Raw genomic sequence first — 20,514 nt, forward strand, 5'->3', positions numbered from 1 at the left:
GACTTGTCACCGGAACCTTTTCGCTACTTTTTCGTAGGAGATGCTGCATTACCATTACGAAGTAATTTAATGCGCCCGTTTCCCGGAGCAAATCTAACACACACGAAACCTATTTTCAATTATCGACTCTCACGCGCTCGTAGAGTCATAGAAATTCCTGCTCGGTGGAGAATTCTGAAAACAACAATTGAACGTAATCCAAAAAATTGTGTAGGCTTGCATAGCCTTACACAACTTTATAATGCTGAACGATCACAATCACTGGTATTGTCCGGAGAACTATGTAGATCGAGTGGAAGGACATACCATTGTTCATGTCGATGATTGGCGTCGCGAAAATAATAATAACTCTTTACGACCAATGCGAACTTCGGTGCGTAGAGGTCCTTCAAACGCGATTAACTTACGGGAAAGACTTGCTAACTGTTTTATCAATGAAGGATCTGTACCATTCCAGAACAATTTAGACGTTATTACAGGAGGACCTTTTACCTTTTTTTTACTTCATGAATTCATTTATTTCATTTTTTTTTAATTCAAAACAAAAACATATAAATAAAACTTTAATAATAATTTAAAAATAACTAATTCATAACTCTATTAAATCAAATTTTACATCTACGGCTCCTGTTGCACTTCAAATGCAGCTTACATCATTTTGTGCATTGCCCTGGATTGTTTCTCTTCACTCTGTTTGCTTAAAATGGAAATTATCAAACTACTGAAGGACTGTATAGCCGGGTTTGCGGTTTGTTGTGGTTGGGTTTCCTGGATGGATGACCATCTAATTTTAAACAACTCATTGGCTTCGATCATTTTTTGGACAACCTCGCTGGTAGATGGCCCCCGTTTTCTACCCTTTTGGGTGGACACTTGCGTAGAGCAGGACGGTGAAGGCTGAGAGGTTGTGGTGGAAGGAGTTGAGAAAGGAGGCGATGGTGACTGGCTTAATGGCGACAAGGGCCATAATGGTGATGACATTTGCACCTCGTGCGCATGTTCTTGTGGCAGCAATTGAGCTGCGTCAGCTGGTGATTGCGATTCACCCTGATCAGCGACAGCGGGTAGCACTTGAGTCACGGTTTCAACCCTGTAAATTTAAGTTCTTATTACAAATGTAACTAAATACAAGTATGTATATTCAATTAATATACTAAAACTTACGGTCGTGGTACAATATGTGGTCAAGAACTTTATAGAATCATCAAATGCCACTACTTAATAAATTCCAATTCGCTGCCTGAGGGGGCGTTAGCTCCCTCCCGTATTGATCCCGAAGTGCTAGCCATCTACGCTGACACATTTCTTCTTTATAAATATAATTATTTGTTATTAACAATATAAACAATTGTAAATAACAAAGCAACTTACCACTTGCGTTTATTTTTTTCCCGATTTCCTGCCACAAAGCATCTATCCGGGACTGCAGCTTGTAGTATGGACTATTTTTGTTGTATGGCTTATTTTTAGCTTCAATAAGAGCTATTAATTTCTCGTCATCCATTGTAATTCTCGCCTCATTTTCTTTTTTGAATAGATATTTCGAATAAAATTTTGATTTAATCTTTGTTTTAATGGCGCTTGTTTACATTTGAACAATGTTGCCATTGCTCAATAGTTTTGTACACATCTAACTTTTCAATTACAATTTAATATAAAATATCAAAACTGAAAACAAAATGTTAAAAATAGTTTATGTATTTATAAATAATAGCTTTCGACTCTGATTTTGAGTTAATTTAAGAAAATTTCAAACATATTGATGACAATTTTTATAATTACTACAGTAAATCGAGACTGGCAACTCTGCATTGTAAGAGAGCAATCTGCTGACACGTTTTTACGGGAAAAATCCAAATACCGTAGAAGTACCGTATCCTACGGTAAAGCGGGCGGTAGAAGCGGTGTTAACAGATCATTTACATTGCGCTCTCATAAGATAGGTCGTATCAGCTGATTCGGGCTGCGGTTTTGCGGAATTCGTTGATTCAGCTATTACTGTATTGAATAGTTAATAATTAATGTATGGCTTAGCCACAACAAAGCGTGAACTGGGTCCTCTAGTATACGTATATTTTTTTCATAAAATATAATTTTCTTAATATCAAATTTAAAATAGTATGTATGTCCAAACCATTTCAAAAGTTTATATAAACAAAAATCAGTAGAAAAATTTGAAAATTTGTAGCTAGTAGCTAGTAGGTTTTAGATTATATTACGTTATTATATACGAAACAAATATTGTGATGAAAATAAAATAATCGGTATGATATACATAGGTAAATAAGTACTAACTTTTGATGTATTCTTAATCAAAAGGAAAAAACAGTGTTTCAAATAAAATATTTTTGACTAGAGTTTTCTCCGAGTTGCCGATGAAAGGCAAAATGTATTATGAGTGATATACATATGTATGAGCACATATGCAAACATTTATTTCTCTATACTAGAATATAACGCGCTGTTTTGTGTACCTCTTATTACTAAATTTTATATTTAAAACTTCCCAATTTGAAATCTTAATATAAATTTAAAAAATAAGCTGATATAAGGCAAAATGTATGTTCATGTGATAGTATTTAATTATTTTGAATAAATGTTTTTAAGTCGATAACGCTGCATAGCAGACGCTGCTATGTTCCAAGCTCTATGTAATCCTATTCTTTATTTCTTTACGAATATTTTAGGTGTAAGTTGAGACGACTCCTTCTTTACGCTGGTCGGCTCTGAACGTACTGCCTCATAGGGGCGAACGTCAACCCTCGCCTTGGCTTCGTCACTGAGATAACCTTGTGACCATAAAAAGCGACTACCTTTCCAGGGCACGGATAGGGGCTCTGTGTGGGGACCTATGGACAAAAAAAGACAACAACAAAATATAAATGCAGACGGAAGAGGGGTGAAGGGATGTCGAAACCGACACCCAGATCTATCCCAGACGGGACTGCCGTTCCTGTGACAACGAAAGTGTCGCTGGGTAACTGCAGCAATATGACCAAGACCCCAGTAGGAGTCTCCTCATCAGGCAGTAGGATGGGGAAAGCAGGCGTAAAGCTGCCGGCAAGAGAAGTAGTGAAGGGTGGAGCCTTCATACGCGGCGGAATCGCCAGCACTAGCAGAGGAACCTCTGCTTGAATTATGAAAGGATCTGCTTGAATTATGAAAGGATCCTGAAGGTGATCAAAGGAAACCCTGGGCCACCCCCAAAAATTGTGAGCGCCGGCGGGCACCATGGGCTGCATAAGCTAACGAGATGTGCCGATGAAAGATCGGATCTATTGCATAAGGAGGCAGTCTCATAGAAAACGACCCGGATCTTTCAGACGTAGCGGGTTTCGGAAGGCGGTTCGTCAATCGGTGACTCCGTCTTCAGCCTCGAACAATTGTTTGAAGAGATCTGGGTCGACCACGACATGGGTGCTGAACTAGCGCTTCTGGAGGAGAGTCTGGAGGATGCAATTCTTCCAGAATAATCTTCAACATGCGAAGGCGACCTCCGCTAACTTACTGTTTCGTCTGGAACAAGACGGAGCCGATGTCGTCGTGATCCAGGAACCGTGGATGACTAGTGACGAAATCTCTGGATTGAGGACGAAGAGCCATAAGCTGCTGGCGACCAAGGATGCAGGTAGAAACTCAGCCTGTATGTTGGTCAGAAATGAATTAACGGTGTTTCTTTTACCTAATTTCAGCAACGCTGGCGTAGTGACAGCAAAACTTGAGTGGAACGCAGGAGATATCTGGCTAATGGAGAGCTCCTGTCCACTGAAAACACCGAAGGGCAGAGGGAAACCTCTCTGGTGGACTATGGAACTCTCGGATATTAGGGCGTCCTGCAGACGTTTATCTAACAGGGCCCTTAGGAGTGGGTTAACTGACGACTGGGTGTTGTAAATTACAGGACTTGCAATATACAAGTCCGAGTTAAGAAAGGCTAAGAGAACCTCGTGGAAGAGCGGACAGCATCATACCAGCTGTTAAGGTGTTATGCAGCTGGTTGGCACCTATCTATGCGAACTGCATCAGATTAGCTTACATCCTGGGGCTTGGAAACGAGTCAGAGTTACGTTCATCCCGAAGGTTGGTAAGGACACCCATTAGATTAGATTAGATTGATAAATGAGGAATGCACCTCGACCTTAGGTCTATTGTGCCCTCTCCTAACTCACAAGGACTCACTTAGCCCCAGCACATTGATGAAGTCCAATATTCTACCGGGTGCTAGTGAGGCGATGCCATCCCTATCCGGAAACATGGATCCAAGGGCCTTAATCCTGCGTCTACAGACAGCTGTGCAGTCGATCAGCAGGTGTTTCGGTGTTTCAGGCTCCATGTCGCAGAACCGGCAGTTAGCGCAAGAGGCTAGGTCCATGTTATATAAATGCCTATTCAGCTTGCAGTGGCCGGTATAAAATGCGACCAGTGGCCTGAGTTTATTCTTGAGGTGGTTAATTATAACTTTAAACCTGCTGAGGTTGTACCCCCCAATTAGCAACTTGGTGTGTCGCATACCGTGTGCTCGTTGCCACTGCTTTTCCATGTCCACTCCTTCTTCCTTGCGGTGTAGCTCCTTTAAGGTATAGGGACCCACCCCAGGAAACTGTTGAGGTCCTACCATTTTGGTGGAGGCTGCGGAGCGGGCGAGCTCATCAGCCAGTTAGTTGCAGGCTATACCTCTGTGACCAGGTACCCAGATTAGGTGCACCTGGTTCCGTTCCGCTAGGCTTTTCAGCCGTTCTCTACACTCCTTCACTAGTACCGATTTGATCTCGTAGGAGGAGAAATTCTCCCATAGCTATGGAGAGCTTGGTGCGTGGACCTGCGATCCCTGCACCGATTCCCTCCGACGTTTTCGAGCCGTCGGGGTATCACCTCAACGTACTATTCCTCAGGTCCAGCTCAAGATTGGAGTCGTTCAATTCATCCTTGCTTCCGAGGGTGACCTTAAACTTCTTCGTGAAGTTAACTGTTTTGGAAATGCTGTCCTTCGGGAGGAGGGCTAATGGTATATTGTTTTTCCATCCTCTGGTACGAGATTACCTTGCCTTTGCTACACCCCTCTGCTGTTATTTGCAGAACTGTGTGTTTGGCTACTTGACCGATAACCAAATGAAGCGGTGTAAGTTCGAGGAGGGCCTCCAGTGCTGCCGTTGGACAAGCGCGCATTGCGCCCGTTATGCTGACACAGGCTAGCCGTTGCAGCTTCGATAGTTTGATCCCTGGCCACCGTGGTTATCGGTTGCACAATCATGGTGTACAACCACCTAACGATCGTTGGCTTACAGCCCCAGGATTTTCCCGCCAGCCGATTGCATACCATTAATGCTATTGTTGCTTTGACCAAGGTCAGGTTTACGTGCTGCTTCCACCGCAGAGTAGAATCCAGCGTGCGACCGAGGTATTTGACCTTGTTGGTCATCTCTATCTCTGTACCCCTAAGTGTGAATTCCTGAGACCGGGTAGGGACCTGCGTCTCGTGAACGGGACCACGGTCGTCTTGGAGGGGTTAATATTCAATTCAACCCCGCTACACCACCCCTTTGCCAGGTTTAGACCTCTTTGTATTAGGTCGCAGAGAGTGTCCTCAAATTTAGCTTTGGCTATAATTACAATATCGTCCGCGTCTTTTTCGGTCAGTTTAATCATTTTTTGGCAAAATTCCAGGCGAATAGGCAAATCTAGAGGGTTTAACCCGCTTGTTATTTGAACTTTGTAGAGAAACAATTTTAAAAAACAATAACATGATAAATTACCAAAATTAAATTAAATTGCCATGAAGTGAATCAAATCCAGAAATAATACACAAGACGGAGCTTCCCCCAGAACGTGTCAGGTTGGAGCTCCAACGAAAATTTGAAAACAAATTAATATAAAGAAAACTGGCCCCCAAGGTCACCAGACCTGACTGCAGCAGATTTGTTTATGGGGTTATATCAAGGAAGTGATGTACAAAATAAATCCCAGAAACCTGACTGAATTGAAACAGTCCATTAGATCGATAATTGAGGCAAACCAGACTTCAACCCTTCAGACCGCAATGAATAATTTTCTAATTAAGTGTCGCATATGCATGGCTGAACATGGAGGTCATTTAAGGTCCATAATTTTTAAAAATAATTAATTGTATAAAGTTAAATAAAACTTGCTATATGCACAAAAAAAGAAAAATAATAAAAATTTGATTAACAAAAATGTATTACGGTTTGTTTTTGTAGGACGATTCGTGCGCCAATTAATGCGGATATATTCACAAAGTGGTTTAGCGCCAAAAATTAGTGAAATCGGCTCAGACCTCGATCCCATTATGATAATTTGTATAATTTCGTCTCTACTTTCTATTTTCTGCTGCACCCTAACTTCGGTCTTTTTCAATAGATATTTCATATTTATAGTATTAAAATACAAAAACACAAAAATTCTGATTATACGCCAATAACATTATATTAGATATTTATTTGTGATTTTATTATTTTGGAGTCAAGTATAAAGCAATTGTATTAACTTTGGTATACATAGGTACCAACTTATGTAGTTATTTAGAAATAATTATCTATGAATATTTATATGTAATCGAGTAATTGAGTTTAGTAGTCACTCACAGAGATATCTAAGAAATTATCTAATATATCTTCCCGATTGTTATCCATGCTGCGTAGATATTGAAATGCTTCTTCTATGCCGTCAATGTATGGACGTATACTGTCAATAGCCAGTAATTGTTGATTATTTTGCTCTGAATTTATATTGTTCATCCCATTAGTAGTAACTTCTGGCGTCACTATAGTCGCTTCTGGTGTAGCCATAGAGGGAGTAAGTGTGTATTGTAATCCAGAGGGCTGCAACAGTTGCTCAACGACAACGTTTGGCATTATTGAGTGGGAAATTAAAACGTTATTTTCTTGCTCGACGCTGTTAATGAAAACTGAGGGAACATATTTGCTCGTAGATGCAGAATATGGAATAAATGGTGTAAATGTAGTTGTTGTATTGGTATGAGGATTGGGTTTTGAAGATTTTTCAGATAATACATCTTTATCCGCATATGAGGTTACATTCTGGCATGTGGTTTGTATATCGTCGCCTTTTATGCAGATCTGCAGAAAGATAAATATCTCATCTTAGACTTAGAGCTATATAACTATATAAAAATAAACAATATCCATTACTTTTTGTGGTATTTGATTACATGGAATCGTTTATGTTATAAAAAATAGCACAATCTAAGAAACCAGAACAATAGTTCAGTCTCGGTTGAAAAAGGCTACACTCGCGAATAAGTTTGTGATTTCGCTACGAGATGCATTAACTATGCCACTTAATTTTTTTTCTGTATATACGGATCCACGCGGTAAAAGTTAACATATCTGACATTTTTTGTAGAAGTTCCTTTGCAGAACTCTTTCTTCTTTAACATACTGCCTATAATAAAATATCTTCTATATCTTGTATCTCTCACCTTTATACATTTAGGTAAATTAGAAGAAATATAAATAAAACATCTAAACAGATTTCAGACAGGTTTGAGGCTTAATATCCAACTATAGAAGTCTTCTAGCTTCGCAAAGGATTGTTCGTAACAGTTCCAGTTTGATCTACAGATCCTAACCTAATTCAACCTTTTTTCCCTCCAGAAGGTTCCTCGTACGACATTATCAACTGTAAATATTTAAGCCAAGACTTATGCTTTAGCAAGTACATATGTATATTTAATAAATTCATGTACAAGAGAAGTCATATTCATAATAAATTACTCTGGTCTGAAATGAAATCCTGCTTCCAAAGGGTATGGTCTAAATTTGAAGATATCAAAATCTTCCGATTATTTCAACCACGTCTACCTTTTCAATATAATTATCTTTATACCCTGAACGTAATATATCCTAAGATTGCCACGAAGTTTGTAACATCCAGAAGGAAACGACGGAGACTGTAAATATATAATCCGTCTGTCTGTATATACGCGAGCTAGTCCCTTAGTTTTTGTGATATCGATCTGAAATTTTACACATGCTCATTTGTCGGGGCGGCCGATATCGAACCACATACTATAGCATATAGCTGCCATACGATCTTGACGACCGGAAATAAGTGCTTGTATAGGAAAGCTTTTTATTTGACGAAATATTTTCAAGTAATTTTTTCCATAAAAATCTAGTCCTTTTAGATCAAATCCTTATAGCAGATAGCTGTCTTACAAAAGCATAATAATGATTTCATGAAAAATTGTTCCTTATTAAGCAACCCTAATTGGTATTGATGGATATTTATATTATATCAAATAACAGCTAGAAAGAATAAAAAAATGTTGTCCTTTGGATGAAAACCGTTGGCTGGTTACGTTTTTAGATTTTGTTACACATTGCTATGTAGAAATGCGCCTTGGAGGGTATTATAGGTCAGTGAAGCCGAAGCTTTGTCACAGTGTCGCTCAATACATTCGTGTATTATTGGCGTTTCAGTACCACTGAAAAAAGTTACAAACATACAGTTAAAGCAAATAAAAACGCTTTCTAAACGTACATAAATATATCAGCAAATGAAAATTTTTAATGCACGTTTTCAGGTTAGCGAATAAGCCGTAACTTAACAAGCTTAGCTTCATTAGCATGTACCATATATTAGGGTGCCCCATTCAACAATAATGCCTGCATGTAAAATAACGGTGGCAATAACTTACGAAATTCTGCTGTAATTTATGTGTTTTGTCATCAATATAGTCGCCATTAATGAAACAGTTAATAGATCCCGTTGAAGCAGCGAAATCGGAAATGTTACCGTATTTTGCGGTGGGTGCACTAATTATAACTGTACCGAGCTGATATTGTTGTAGCTTACTATTCTGTAGTAATTCAATAGTTTTGGGGCTATTATCATTAGGTACACTATTAATTGCTGCCGGGATTTCTTCCGCCATACTTGTAATAAATATTTTATGTTCCTGTTGCGACTGTTGGCAACAGCTGACAACATCGATGTTTTGTTGAATGTCGAGCTCGTCAAGCAACAAATGCCTACCGGTGGCGTGGTCGGTCTCAAGAGAGCTGCTAGAATTGGCTGGACAAACTGTGTGCATTTCGTTAACTTGTTGTTGAGCACAATCACTATAATAGCTTTCAGTTTGTAGTTTTTGTAATTCTTTATATGATGTGTTTATCGGGCTTTGTCGATCAAGCACAACCATAGCTTTTGTTTCCTGTGTAATTTTATTTTTATTTTTGCTTAACGGATATTTTTGCAATTTTTGCGGTTGATGTTGATATTGATGTTGCATTTGTCTAATTTTATGCTGTGCATTTTTTCTGTTCCTTATACGCTTTCTATCACATTTACGAGGATCAACACCCAGTTCCCAGTAACCACCTTTACCTTTTTCAAATTTTTTACGGTCTACTTTACGAAAACATTGATGTAGCGATAAATTATGCCTTATGGAATTCTGAAATACATTGTATTTATAAATTTATAATTATAAATAATTTAGATATGAATGAGAATACATGGGGTATTCCATACCAAATCGACCACTTTTGAACCCGACCTCTTTAGGTTTTGCTGAAAGTTATCCATCCTTTCCTACCCTTTGAAAAACATTTTTGAGAATTTTTTCAAAATTTTTTGTCCAACTTCAAAAAAGTTATGAATTTTTCAAAAAAATGGTTTTTTTATTTTCAAATAACTTTTGTAGAAATTGACTTTTGGGGACCTCTTTTTAATTTTTGTTTTTGAATGAACTTTTCGAAAAAATACACGAAAAAAATTTAACACGATCAATTATATAAAATAATCGGTTTTTTTAAGTAAAATCATCATTTTTTTTTGGAAGTTCGCCATTTTTTTTCCTCAAAAAAAACTTCAATTAATTTGACAACTATCCCTGCTAATCCCGGAGTGGGCCGATTTTTTTATTATTTTTTTTTTATTTTTTTCATTTTTGAAAATTTGACAATTTTTTTAAATATATAAAAAAAATTAAAAAAAAAAATCGGCCCACTCCGCAATTAGCAGAGATAGTTGTCAAATTAATTGAAGTTTTTTTGAGTAAAAAAAAAAAACAAAAACATGACGAACTTCCAATAACATTTATTTAAAACAAAATTGCTAAATTTTCAAAAATGAAAAAAATACAAAAAAAATTTAAGAAAATCGGCTCACTCCGGGATTAGCAGGGATAGCATTAATTGAAGTTTTTTTGAGGAAAAAAAATGGCGAACTTCCAAAAAAAAAGTTACGATTTTACTTAAAAAACCGATTACTTTGTATAATTGATCGTGTTAAATTTTTACATGTATTTTTTTGAAAACTTCAACCAAAACCAAAAATTAAAAAAAGAGGTCCCCAAAAGTCAATTTCTACAAAAGATATGGCTATTTGAAAATAAAAAAACCATTTTTTTGAAAAATTCATAACTTTTTTGAAGTTGGACAAAAAATTTTGAAAAAATTCTCAAAAATGTTTTTCAAAGGGTAGGAAAGGATGGATAAGTTTCAGCAAAATCTAAAGAGGTCGGGTTCAAAAGTGGTCGATTTGGTATGGAATACCCCATACGAGTATGTATTACTTACATTCCATTTTTTTCTAACCCGAAAATAAGCAAATTTTGTTTCTATCCAAGAACATATTTGCTGCAACGTTACTCGTCCATTTTCCAACATTGCCATACCGATTATATGAGAGTAATTAAATGGCGGCTTTTCTGTTGTGTTCGTTTGATAGTTAGTTGCCGATTTCTGATATTCTACAAATACTCTATAGAAAAGTAAGAATACAAATTTTTGTTAGGAAATCGTGTTTTTACCTAAAAATAAAACGGGCGGTGTGGAACTTTCCGTGTAAAACATCAAAAAACTAGTGCCTGATCGAAGGATTTTTTTGAATACCGGTTTTTTATTAACAATTAACTGTAAGTTTTTCTTCGTAAATCGGCTAGTATAAAAAAAGAAAATGAAAACCTCGATAAGGCACAAGATTGATAAAATTTGTTTTCCGGTTTATTTTAAATGAAGCTCTGAGGATTAGTAATGGTCACCGCAAGGTTGAAACTAGATCGACACAAACAGCCATTACTTTTCTAAAATTTTTTTTTAAGTTTTGTCAAGTCAAGTAGAAACTTTATTTAATGATACTACGTGCTTATAAGACAAAATAATTTACTTGCACAAATAAATTATTTAAAATCGTATTTTTCAATTACAACGTCTAAAGAAGCCTTTAGAGATGTCGCTGAAAACCGAGGATGCGGGGTTTAGCGCGTACTTCGCTATTATGCTTGTACACATTTGATTTTTAATTTGGCAATTTTATTTGCGCTTATGGACATGGATTACTCAGATAAACAATAATTTGGTTCAAGCTCTGTAAAACTGAATCGTATGTGCTAAGTATTAAAAAAAAATATTATGAAAAACATGAATACAAAAAGGAAAGATTTTGGCGAATATCACCATTGGTATAAAGAGCGTCTTAACGCTAACCGCAAATTGTTTTTGCATATATAATATGTGCGCCGTTTCAGCGGGAGTTGGCGCCCAAAAACACTTTCAAGCTGTTTTCTCGCATTGATCGGCTTTACACTCGGCTGCGGTCAGCTTCCAATTTGCATTGCAATGTACGCATACACTTTTGAAGCTTATTTCTTGCATTCATCAGCTTTGCGCTCGGCTCGGCTTTCAACGTCTAACTATAACTATAAGCGAGTGATAGTGCCGTACTCTTTGGGAATATTTAAGATTCGACAAAATTTAATACTTTGTACGATTTTTGTCATTTTCGCTGCCGAGCTGTTATTTGTTTTAGCTACCCAAGTTTACATACATATACCTTACTGGTTGACTATCCGAAAAGGAGTTCCCAGTTGTTTGAGAAGATGAGAATTATTTAATACGGGTGAATTTGAGTTTATGATTTTTCTGTCTGTCCACGCAAACGGTTTGCGGATGTTGGTTGAGTAGAAGAGCGGAGTAGACACGCCGCATACCCATATTTGAAAGAAACTCAAAGAATTGCACTCAAACTACGCACAGCACTATTTGTTCTCTATGTAGTATCAACTTGTTTTTAGAAACAAAATAGTTATTTTTAGTTTCGAAGAATTAGAAAGCAAATATTTAAATCATACTTTTATAAATTCTGTATCAGATACCTCTTTTGATTGTAACAAAAATAGATTATAAATACCTTTTAACTTTTTCCATAAATATTTCATAGCGCTCGATTGGGGTAGCTCGTTTTATTTGTACTTTTAATTGCTGCTGTTGAAACGATTGCATTCCTTTAAACGATTTTCTACATGTCTTTTCAATGGATTTACCAATACAATTTCGTTTAGTTATATTTTTATCAATATCGCTGCTTGAACTATGTTCTTTTTGTTGTTTATCAAATTCATTAAACAGTGTTCCATTGCTGATTGCTGGCACAATATGATCATTATTGAAAACATAATTGGTTTTGTCGTTGGAATTGTCTTTATTCTTAAACAGACTTGTTTTATCATACGCATCTTTTTGTCCTCCACTTTCTTCGTGATACCATTTTATGTTGTGTCGATTACTCATTTCATCGCCGTTCAAATTTACCTGTTGCATGTCATTTGTCCAGCTAAAATTTTGATTTCGCAACTCCATTAACCAAGATAAGCTGGTAAGGTCACGCTCTTCATCGGAATCATTCATATTACTATTGTTGATTAAAGCCATTATATTATTTCTTTAATATTAAATTTATACAATTATTGCCTATAAAAGACCTGAAACAATATGTGTTTTTTAGATCATGTTCTTTTGGAACTAATTTTTCAGTTATGTATGATGAAATTATCGCCCGAACTGTGTCGTATGTTACTTGTTATAATATACATTGGTACTCATACGACTCAGAGCACAGTATGGACCTATCTTCCAATTTTAGAGATATGGTGATAATAATAACATGAGATAATATTGTAACTACGCGATATGTAAACAAATGCATTTAAATTCCGATTTTTATACCTTCAACATGTTGCAGAGGGAATAATAAATTCATTCATCTAAGGGCTGTTACTTTCCAAACTACTGAAAGTTTGATAACTGTCTAGCTTAAAACGCCATAGGCATTAAAAGTATCCATGAGAATAAAAGAGAGAATGGATATTTCACACCAATACTTAGCGTCAAAATTTAGTGAAATCGGTGCTTGATTTTGCCGACGAAACGCAATTTGAAGATTTTTTGTAATTTTCCTATCAGTCGTTACTAGCTCAAGAAATTTTTGTTAAAACTGTGTACTTCCCAATTTGATTCGGACGTTTTTCTATGGTTAGTTATACAACTTTTAGTCATTGTCAACCTCATTTCAACTCTGTATCAAGAATAGAGAGAAATGTTCCCACTAGGTGTAAATGGGTATCCCTTTAGTAATTTGGTAAATATGTATATTAGACCGTTTACAAAACGGGGTCACCATGACCACTCAAACCTTTTTAAACCGAAATGTTCCTCGAAATAATAATTCAATGAGGTAGCTTAGTGTGGGCTTCCCCATTCGCAATACCAATCTATTCAGACCGCCAAAACAATAATGCTATTATTTTGCTTTGTTATAATAGTCCAGTCATTATAGTAAGTTCACCTCGGGATTCGATATACCCATTTATATGTCTGTAAATACTTGTATATGGACACCCTAAAGGTGTCTCAAAACCTACATATGGTAGGTATATCCGAGATTCTTACCTAATTTAAGTTTAAATGACTGGACTTTAATGGCTCCTTTACAATCTGCCAAAGGCAACACATTGGAAATGTGTTTTACCATAAATCTCTTGGTATTTTACAAACATGAGTATTAGAGTGATTCAAAAAAAAAAAATTTTTTTTTTCGTTTCGTACTCGGAAAAATAGGTTCCTAGACACCTCTAAGAAAGCCTCTCCAAACATGAGTTTTTAATTGTAACGGGAAGGTCCTCCTATATACAGTTTTCGATTTTTCTTATTATCAGATAGAAAAATGTATATCTCTCTTCCAACTACTTGAAAAAATATCTTGTTCCTTAGATTTTGTAGGAAATTGAATGCTCTACCAAAAAGGTCTATTATGATTTTTTCGCAAACCCAAACGTTTAAAAGATATTAACAGTTAAAGTTTGATTATTTTTGGGAAAATTTTTTATTTCTTATGAATTTTATAACTCAGTGAAAAAAAAATTATTAAGAATGGTGAAACTCATAGTTTTGTAGGAAATTTACTGCTCTATAAAAATGGTCTCCTATGATTTTTCGATTAAGGTAAGCGTTTACGAGATATTCATCGTCAAACATCAATGCATATTAAGGTGGATCAAAAAAAAAAAAATTTTTCGTTTAATACTCTGAAAAATAGGTTCCTAGACACCTCTAAGAAAGCCTCCCCAAAAACGTTATTCATAATGACTTTTTTTCATTGAGTTATAAAATTCATAAGAAATAAAAAATTTTCCCAAAAATATCAAACTTCAACCGTTAATATCTTTTAAACGGTTGGGTTTACGAAAAAATCATAGCAGATATTTTTTGTAGAGCATTCAATTTCCTACAAAATCTACGGAACAAGATATTTTTTCAAGTAGTTGGAAGCGAGATATAAATTTTTCTATCTGATAATAAGAAAAAATAGAAAAAAATAGAAAAACAATTAAAAACTCATGTTTGGAGAGGCTTTCTTAGAGGTGTTTAGGAACCTATTTTTCCGAGTACGAAACGCAAAAAAATTTTTTTTTTGAGTCACTCTAATGAGTATATTTTCCGAGTCAATTTTTCAAATTTTGTTCTTTAATTAATGACGAATATGTTTTTGCTCTTTTTTTGAGTTCATATGCATTAAAAACCATACTAATCAAACATAAAACGCGTGTTTATTTTCTACCGGGTTCTGTGGTAAGTACACACATTACACCATTCCGATATTTGTTTGTGTGTTTATCAGTAACTACCCAGAAATTGTGTTACAAACGACAGCACCAATTGGATTACTGCAAACGAGTCGCTTTCAGATTGGTAGTAAAATATATCAATGTCAGGATTGCGCTTATATTGTAGCTACGCCTACAATTATTAAATAATCAGTTAAATGTGTTAAACAGGGCCAAACACATTTCATGTTTCATTTCAAAAAGCGCATGCGTTATTTCAGATACATGGTCGTTGCTTCAAACAAAAACCAAAAGGAAGGGCTAAGTTCGGGTGCAACAGAACATTTTATACTATTATTACAACACGATTTTCATAATGCATTGAGATAAATCAAATATTGGCTGATTCATCCAGCATAAAGTCACCGGGAAGTTCGAAAATCTTTATATTAGGTATATGGGGGCTTAGGGAAGTATTGACACGATTCGATCAATTTTTGGCATACAGATATACAGAGAAGGATCCTTGAATTTCAATTATAGATCTCACACATTTACCGATATTTTCGGTCAAAAGTCAGCTATAGATACTGGGCTCCACATATTCGGTACCTAGTCTTGAACATTTTTTTTTTTTGAGTCAAAAGGTGCCCTAGTTTAAGGGAATTATTACTACAAAATTTTATTCCGTTATATTAATTACTTCATAATTTGTGTACTGGAAAGGGAAAGAATCAAATGGAATTTAAAATTGTGTTACATGGGAAGTAGGCGTCATTGTAGTCCGATTTTGCTTGTTTTCACACTGTAATATAGGAATGTTAGAAAAATGATACGTAATAAATTTAGTCTAAATCGGTAGGTTGGGTCCCGAGATATGTGATTTTACCATAAAGTGGGCCGTGCCACGCCCATTGTCCAATTTTCACTCTAGCTTTCATAAAGCCTTCTTATACCATCTCGGCGGTAAAATTCAATGTCTCTGCCGTAATTAGTTATGGATTTATTGCGCTTTTAGTAGTTTCGTACAGTACCGTTATATGAAGAGTGAGCAGGGTTATCTTCCGATTTCATCCATTTTCACAATGTAGGATATACTTATAATATTCGAGCTTAGAAAATTCCGTTGTTGATGCTTTAGTGGTTTATTAGATAAGTACATTTAGATTTTAGACTTTTTCAAAATTGTTTACACTTAGGTGCCCCTTGCTACTTCGATCCCCTGTGCCAAATTACAATTTTATATCTACATATATCTATCTCGATTAGTTTTAGGTGATACGTACAACAGATAGGTGAACAAAACTATAATACTCTGTAGCAACTGCTTGCAAAATTATAAAAATATATCCGTTATAACGCGGGTAAATTGATATAATATGACAATGTAATTATTCTTCTATTTATTTGCATTTGCATGTTGAGTATACATATATACGCAAGAGTAGGCAGTGGCGTAGCAGGTGCCAAAAGAGCGTGAACAATTGCATGCGTACATACTCGTAGTATTTATTTATAGGTAAATAAATCTACACAACACTAACGAACACCGTAAAATTACTTGGACTTCTTCCAGAAATGAAACAAATCCACTTAGAAGACATACATATTAAATTTCAAAATCATAAAATTATTCTTTGTCTATTTGGCAAGCAAAAACAGGGGTATATTTTATACAAAAAAACTAGTGTTTGATTGTAACATTTGAACATTGTACTATCTTAACATTTATTACATTCTATACAGTTCGTGACTAACTAATACTGCGGTTAATACTAGTTGAAATGTAGTTTACAACTAGTTGATTTCACTGCATTATCTAAAAAAATGAAAAATTGCGGCACACTTTGCCATTATCGAAAGCATAGGAGGAGGCATCAGAGGAAAAATTATATAATAATCGTAAAAGTAAGTAAGGAAGGCCTAAGTTCGGGAGTAGTCGAACATTTCATGCTTTTGCACATTTCAGGAATGAAAGTCGGCGGAATTCCTAGATGCTGACAAAACTTTATACAAGTATAAAGTATATTTGTATATTAAAAATATAATATGTTGCAAAAGAATTAAACTTACGCTATTCGATGAAATCGTGAATAAATTAACGAAATAATAGTATAAATTATTATACTATGTATATGTAGAAACAATAGCCATTGACATAGGCTTAGTTTTTTTGCTATATTTTAGTTCTGGTCATTTTATCGGATATATTGTGGACAGAGAAAGGGTCGTGCTGATTGCAATAATTTTGACATTACTCAGGTATACTCGAGAATAAATTTAAAGCAATTTTATATATAAATAATATTTATTGATTGACATATTCGGCATAAAACATGTTAAAATAACGAACATCATAATAAAATGCCCTCAGAGTTTCATTAAGGTCAGCCGGGTGTTCCAAAATCCTAATATTAGTTATACCGGGGCTAGGTCAAGTTTTCGCCCAATTCTATTCATTTTAGGGACAAAGATACACTGCTTTGAGTAAAACACGCTCCATAAATTGTATTAAGATAACTCACATATTGCCCAATAAATGGGGTATAAACACACCCGGAAGTGTGAAAATCTTTATTTTAGGTAACTTAGGGAGGCTAATGGAAGTATTGATCCGATTCAACCCAATTTTGACACACTAACATAATATTATCAGTAAAGAATATGAATTAAATTATATATAGAATATTATACATTGACCGATATTTTTGGTCAAAAGTCAACTGTAGGTACTGGGGTCCCGATGTTTGGTACCCAGAGGCTTGAACAATTTTGGTTCGATTTGGACAATTTTTGATCATAAGATGGCAAACTTAAATATATTTATTCGTGAAAAATTTTGTCGTTATATTAATTCCTCCTTGATTAGTATATCGAATAGTGAAAGAATCAAAAATAATTTAAAATTGTGATATATGAGAAGTAGGCGTCGTTGTAGTTCGATTACACCTATTTTCGCACTGTGATATAGGAATGTCGTAAATTTCATTTGGTTAAAATCGGTCGAGCGGGTAACGAGATATATGATTTTACCTAATAGCTCGTATAAAGCTTTTTATACCATATCGGGCGTAAAATTTAATGTCCTTGGCGCATTTAGTTATTGATTTATCGCGATTTTAGTAATGTGTAACATTACCAATATATGGCGAGTGGGCGGTGCCGATTTCATCTATTTTCACACTGCCGATAATAAATCTTATAAGAAATGTTCTGAGCGAATTTGGCTATTGTAGCTTTAGTGGTCTAAGAGATATATTCCTTAAACCTATAAGAGGGCGGGGCCGCTAACACTTTTTCAAAATTTTTTTTATTGTAATTTTTCAAATTACAGTTCTATATCTTATTTTTGTGCTTCGTTATGGAAATTTATAGGTTTTCATTAATGACGTTTTATAGGCGTGGCAGTAGTAAAATTACGTCCATCTTCGAACTTCTTCCTATTTTGTCAAGGAACATGTGTAAAAAGTTTTATCAAGATATCTTAAAGTTTACTCAAGTTACAGCTTGCACGGGCTGAAATTTCAACTCCTCTCTTCATCCTAATCAGCAGCAACATTATTGGAGAAAATCCGTTCCAAGAGTATACAAATAAGGAACAAACTGTCATAATCCCTTTTACAATTATTTAGTTTAACGATATTTAGTAAGTCAACATTTTTAATGAAATGACATTAAAAGCACTTTTATACAATTATACAAACATGTATACATATACATAATTGTTGTACGGCGTTTACATATAGAAGACATGTGCTGCATCAACGCAGGTGCAGTTAATACACCACACCCATGTCCTGAAAAGAATAAATGTACTGCTTTCGTCAAAGGCTCTTATTAAACCATTTTTTCGATTTGAAAACGAAACAGGTGTAAAATGTGAGCTTCGCCATACCACTCCATTCTTAACCCAACGACATTATGGTTAATAAGATTTTATTTTTATATAAAAGAAATCGTCAGTTTCGAGGAGAATACATTAATTATTTTAGTTTTTTTGTTCTATGGTAAAAATGATTATTCTATCTGTAAAAGGAATTTTTTACATTGCAAAACATTAAAAATGAGCTGAATTGGATAACATTGCTTGGAAAATAATTTCTTTGGAATATTAATTATGATTTTATCAATGACATAATTTTAATATGAACAGTACATAATCAGGTCGTGTAAGAATGTTGTTAATCACTTCATCTCATTGCAGCTACATAAGTACTACATGTACATACATATATACATGTATGTATATTGGCGATTATTCAAATGAGTTTAAACCTTGATATATTATAAATGCCATCAACGTTTTTATTTGATTATTTAAAATTATATGCAAAAAACTTTATAAAGTATAATTGAGTTCTTAAATGATTCTTTCATATTGACATAATCCTACAAATTTTCCATAAAATATTATATATGAAATTATGTAAAGTATTTGAGACTATATCAAGTCAAAGCGAAAAATCTGAATGATACTAGGTAGTACTAGTTATAAGAGTTAGTGCAACATGATTAGTTTTGACATTTCGTTCTTATATGGGATCTATGCTTATATATGGATATAGTGTGAAAGTACCTGAACTAATTTGCAACTAGCTCGGAAATTTCGAAAGAAAATCCGAACTGAAGTAAATGTAATAATTGAATAAATGCATCGTTTTAATTTAATTTTGTTAGCCAATTATTGTGCTACGTAAAATATGTTTGTAATAATTCACTAAAAAGTAAAATTGAAAATTAAACACTTAGTGAAATAATTATTGGATTTTTTTTACTTGGATTTTAGCGAAATTATTAAACTTTGCGAAACAGTCTTTTGGTAAATGCGTTAGACACCAAATTATAAAACAGAGTCACTTGAAAATTTCCAAAAAAATAAGTTGAAGCACGACGCAGATCTTATAAAATAAAAACGTGTACTGTCTATGACCAGCCGTGGTATACTATCTTTCGGCCAACGGCTAGTAACGGCTAGTAAAGAACTAGCAAAGGGTGGTCAGGAAAGTTCTCTTCTCTAACCATTAACTCACATTAAGTATTCAAAAAGCGGGTTGAAAGGAAACTTATCATTTTATGTATGTATGAATATAAATACATATGCTCATGCAAACATATGCGTGTACATGTACATAAAGTAGCTTTCCCCTTTTAATAGGTGTCCTTTAACTGACACCAATCGTTTTTTTATTCGCTCGGTCTTTCGGGTGTTTTGAACTTGTCGCAACTATATAAAACAAATAACTAATAAAAAAATAATGGGTATGCAAGTGAAATTTGATGACCGTTGAGGGAGGTTCTCATGTTCAAAAATATATTTATTTGATCAATCGAATTTGCACTGTTTCAAAACAGTTATCTACAAACAATAATACGCTTTATGAAGATTGTAGTTTGTTTGGTTATAGTATGTATGTACAAGCATTAGCACATAGTACATAGGTAGTTAGTTTAGACTTTAGGAGTTCGGTGGCTTTCAAGTCTTCAAAAAAGAGCTTTTTACTAATTGTTTTCCAATATACACAATCATATATTTAATTTAAGCAATATAGCAGACATACATATTTAAAAAGTACATGTAAACTTTTCACTTAACAATTCCGAAAACTTATTCATCGCTGCCTCATCTTTCTTGACGTCTAAAAAGTGCT

The 20,514-nt window shown here is 34.8% G+C and overlaps 2 protein-coding genes across 6 annotated transcripts; both read right to left on the reverse strand.

Annotated features, from left to right (window-relative positions):
- Positions 1 to 871: 871 nt before the first annotated feature.
- LOC120779671 (transcription factor Adf-1-like) lies at positions 872 to 1,584 on the reverse strand. Of its 2 annotated transcripts, XR_005705703.1 has the most exons (3): positions 1,372 to 1,584; positions 1,165 to 1,308; positions 872 to 1,090 (listed from the first exon to the last, which is right to left on the reverse strand). XR_005705703.1 is itself a non-coding variant. In XM_040112028.1 (2 exons), the coding sequence occupies exons 1-2, from the start codon at positions 1,502 to 1,504 to the stop codon at positions 1,205 to 1,207; spliced, it is 237 nt and encodes a 78-aa protein (XP_039967962.1). In that variant the 5' UTR covers positions 1,505 to 1,584; the 3' UTR covers positions 872 to 1,204. The 2 variants fall into 2 exon arrangements, 1 of the variants encoding a protein (XP_039967962.1); XM_040112028.1 differs by having other exon boundaries at positions 872 to 1,308.
- A 4,832-nt stretch (positions 1,585 to 6,416) lies between these two features.
- LOC120779601 lies at positions 6,417 to 19,820 on the reverse strand. Of its 4 annotated transcripts, none has more exons than XM_040111949.1 (6): positions 19,642 to 19,820; positions 19,443 to 19,583; positions 12,175 to 12,675; positions 10,563 to 10,746; positions 8,678 to 9,436; positions 6,417 to 7,094 (listed from the first exon to the last, which is right to left on the reverse strand). In XM_040111949.1, the coding sequence occupies exons 3-6, from the start codon at positions 12,669 to 12,671 to the stop codon at positions 6,585 to 6,587; spliced, it is 1,950 nt and encodes a 649-aa protein (XP_039967883.1). In that variant the 5' UTR covers positions 12,672 to 12,675; positions 19,443 to 19,583; positions 19,642 to 19,820; the 3' UTR covers positions 6,417 to 6,584. The 4 variants fall into 4 exon arrangements, with proteins under 4 accessions (XP_039967883.1, XP_039967881.1, XP_039967882.1 ...); XM_040111947.1 differs by having other exon boundaries at positions 12,175 to 12,745; XM_040111948.1 differs by lacking the exon at positions 19,443 to 19,583.
- Between the last annotated feature and the right edge of the window lie 694 nt (positions 19,821 to 20,514).

The sequence above is a fragment of the Bactrocera tryoni genome, unplaced genomic scaffold (assembly GCF_016617805.1).
Source record: "Bactrocera tryoni isolate S06 unplaced genomic scaffold, CSIRO_BtryS06_freeze2 scaffold_11, whole genome shotgun sequence".
NCBI classification, from domain to species: Eukaryota; Metazoa; Arthropoda; class Insecta; order Diptera; family Tephritidae; genus Bactrocera; species Bactrocera tryoni.

Bases quoted from the DNA above. Each gene is read 5' to 3' on its own strand.
- LOC120779671 (XM_040112028.1), bottom strand. From the start codon at position 1,504: ATGGATGACGAGAAATTAATAGCTCTTATTGAAGCTAAAAATAAGCCA. The intron at 1,309-1,371 runs GTAAGTTGCTTT...ATATTTATAAAG, and splicing joins GAAAAAAATAAACGCAAGTG to AAGAAATGTGTCAGCGTAGA.
- LOC120779601 (XM_040111946.1), bottom strand. From the start codon at position 12,695: ATGGCTTTAATCAACAATAGTAATATGAATGATTCCGATGAAGAGCGT. The intron at 10,747-12,174 runs GTATTTATAATC...ACTTTTCTATAG, and splicing joins TTTATGGAAAAAGTTAAAAG to AGTATTTGTAGAATATCAGA. The intron at 9,437-10,562 runs GTAAGTAATACA...AATGTATTTCAG, and splicing joins GGGTTAGAAAAAAATGGAAT to AATTCCATAAGGCATAATTT.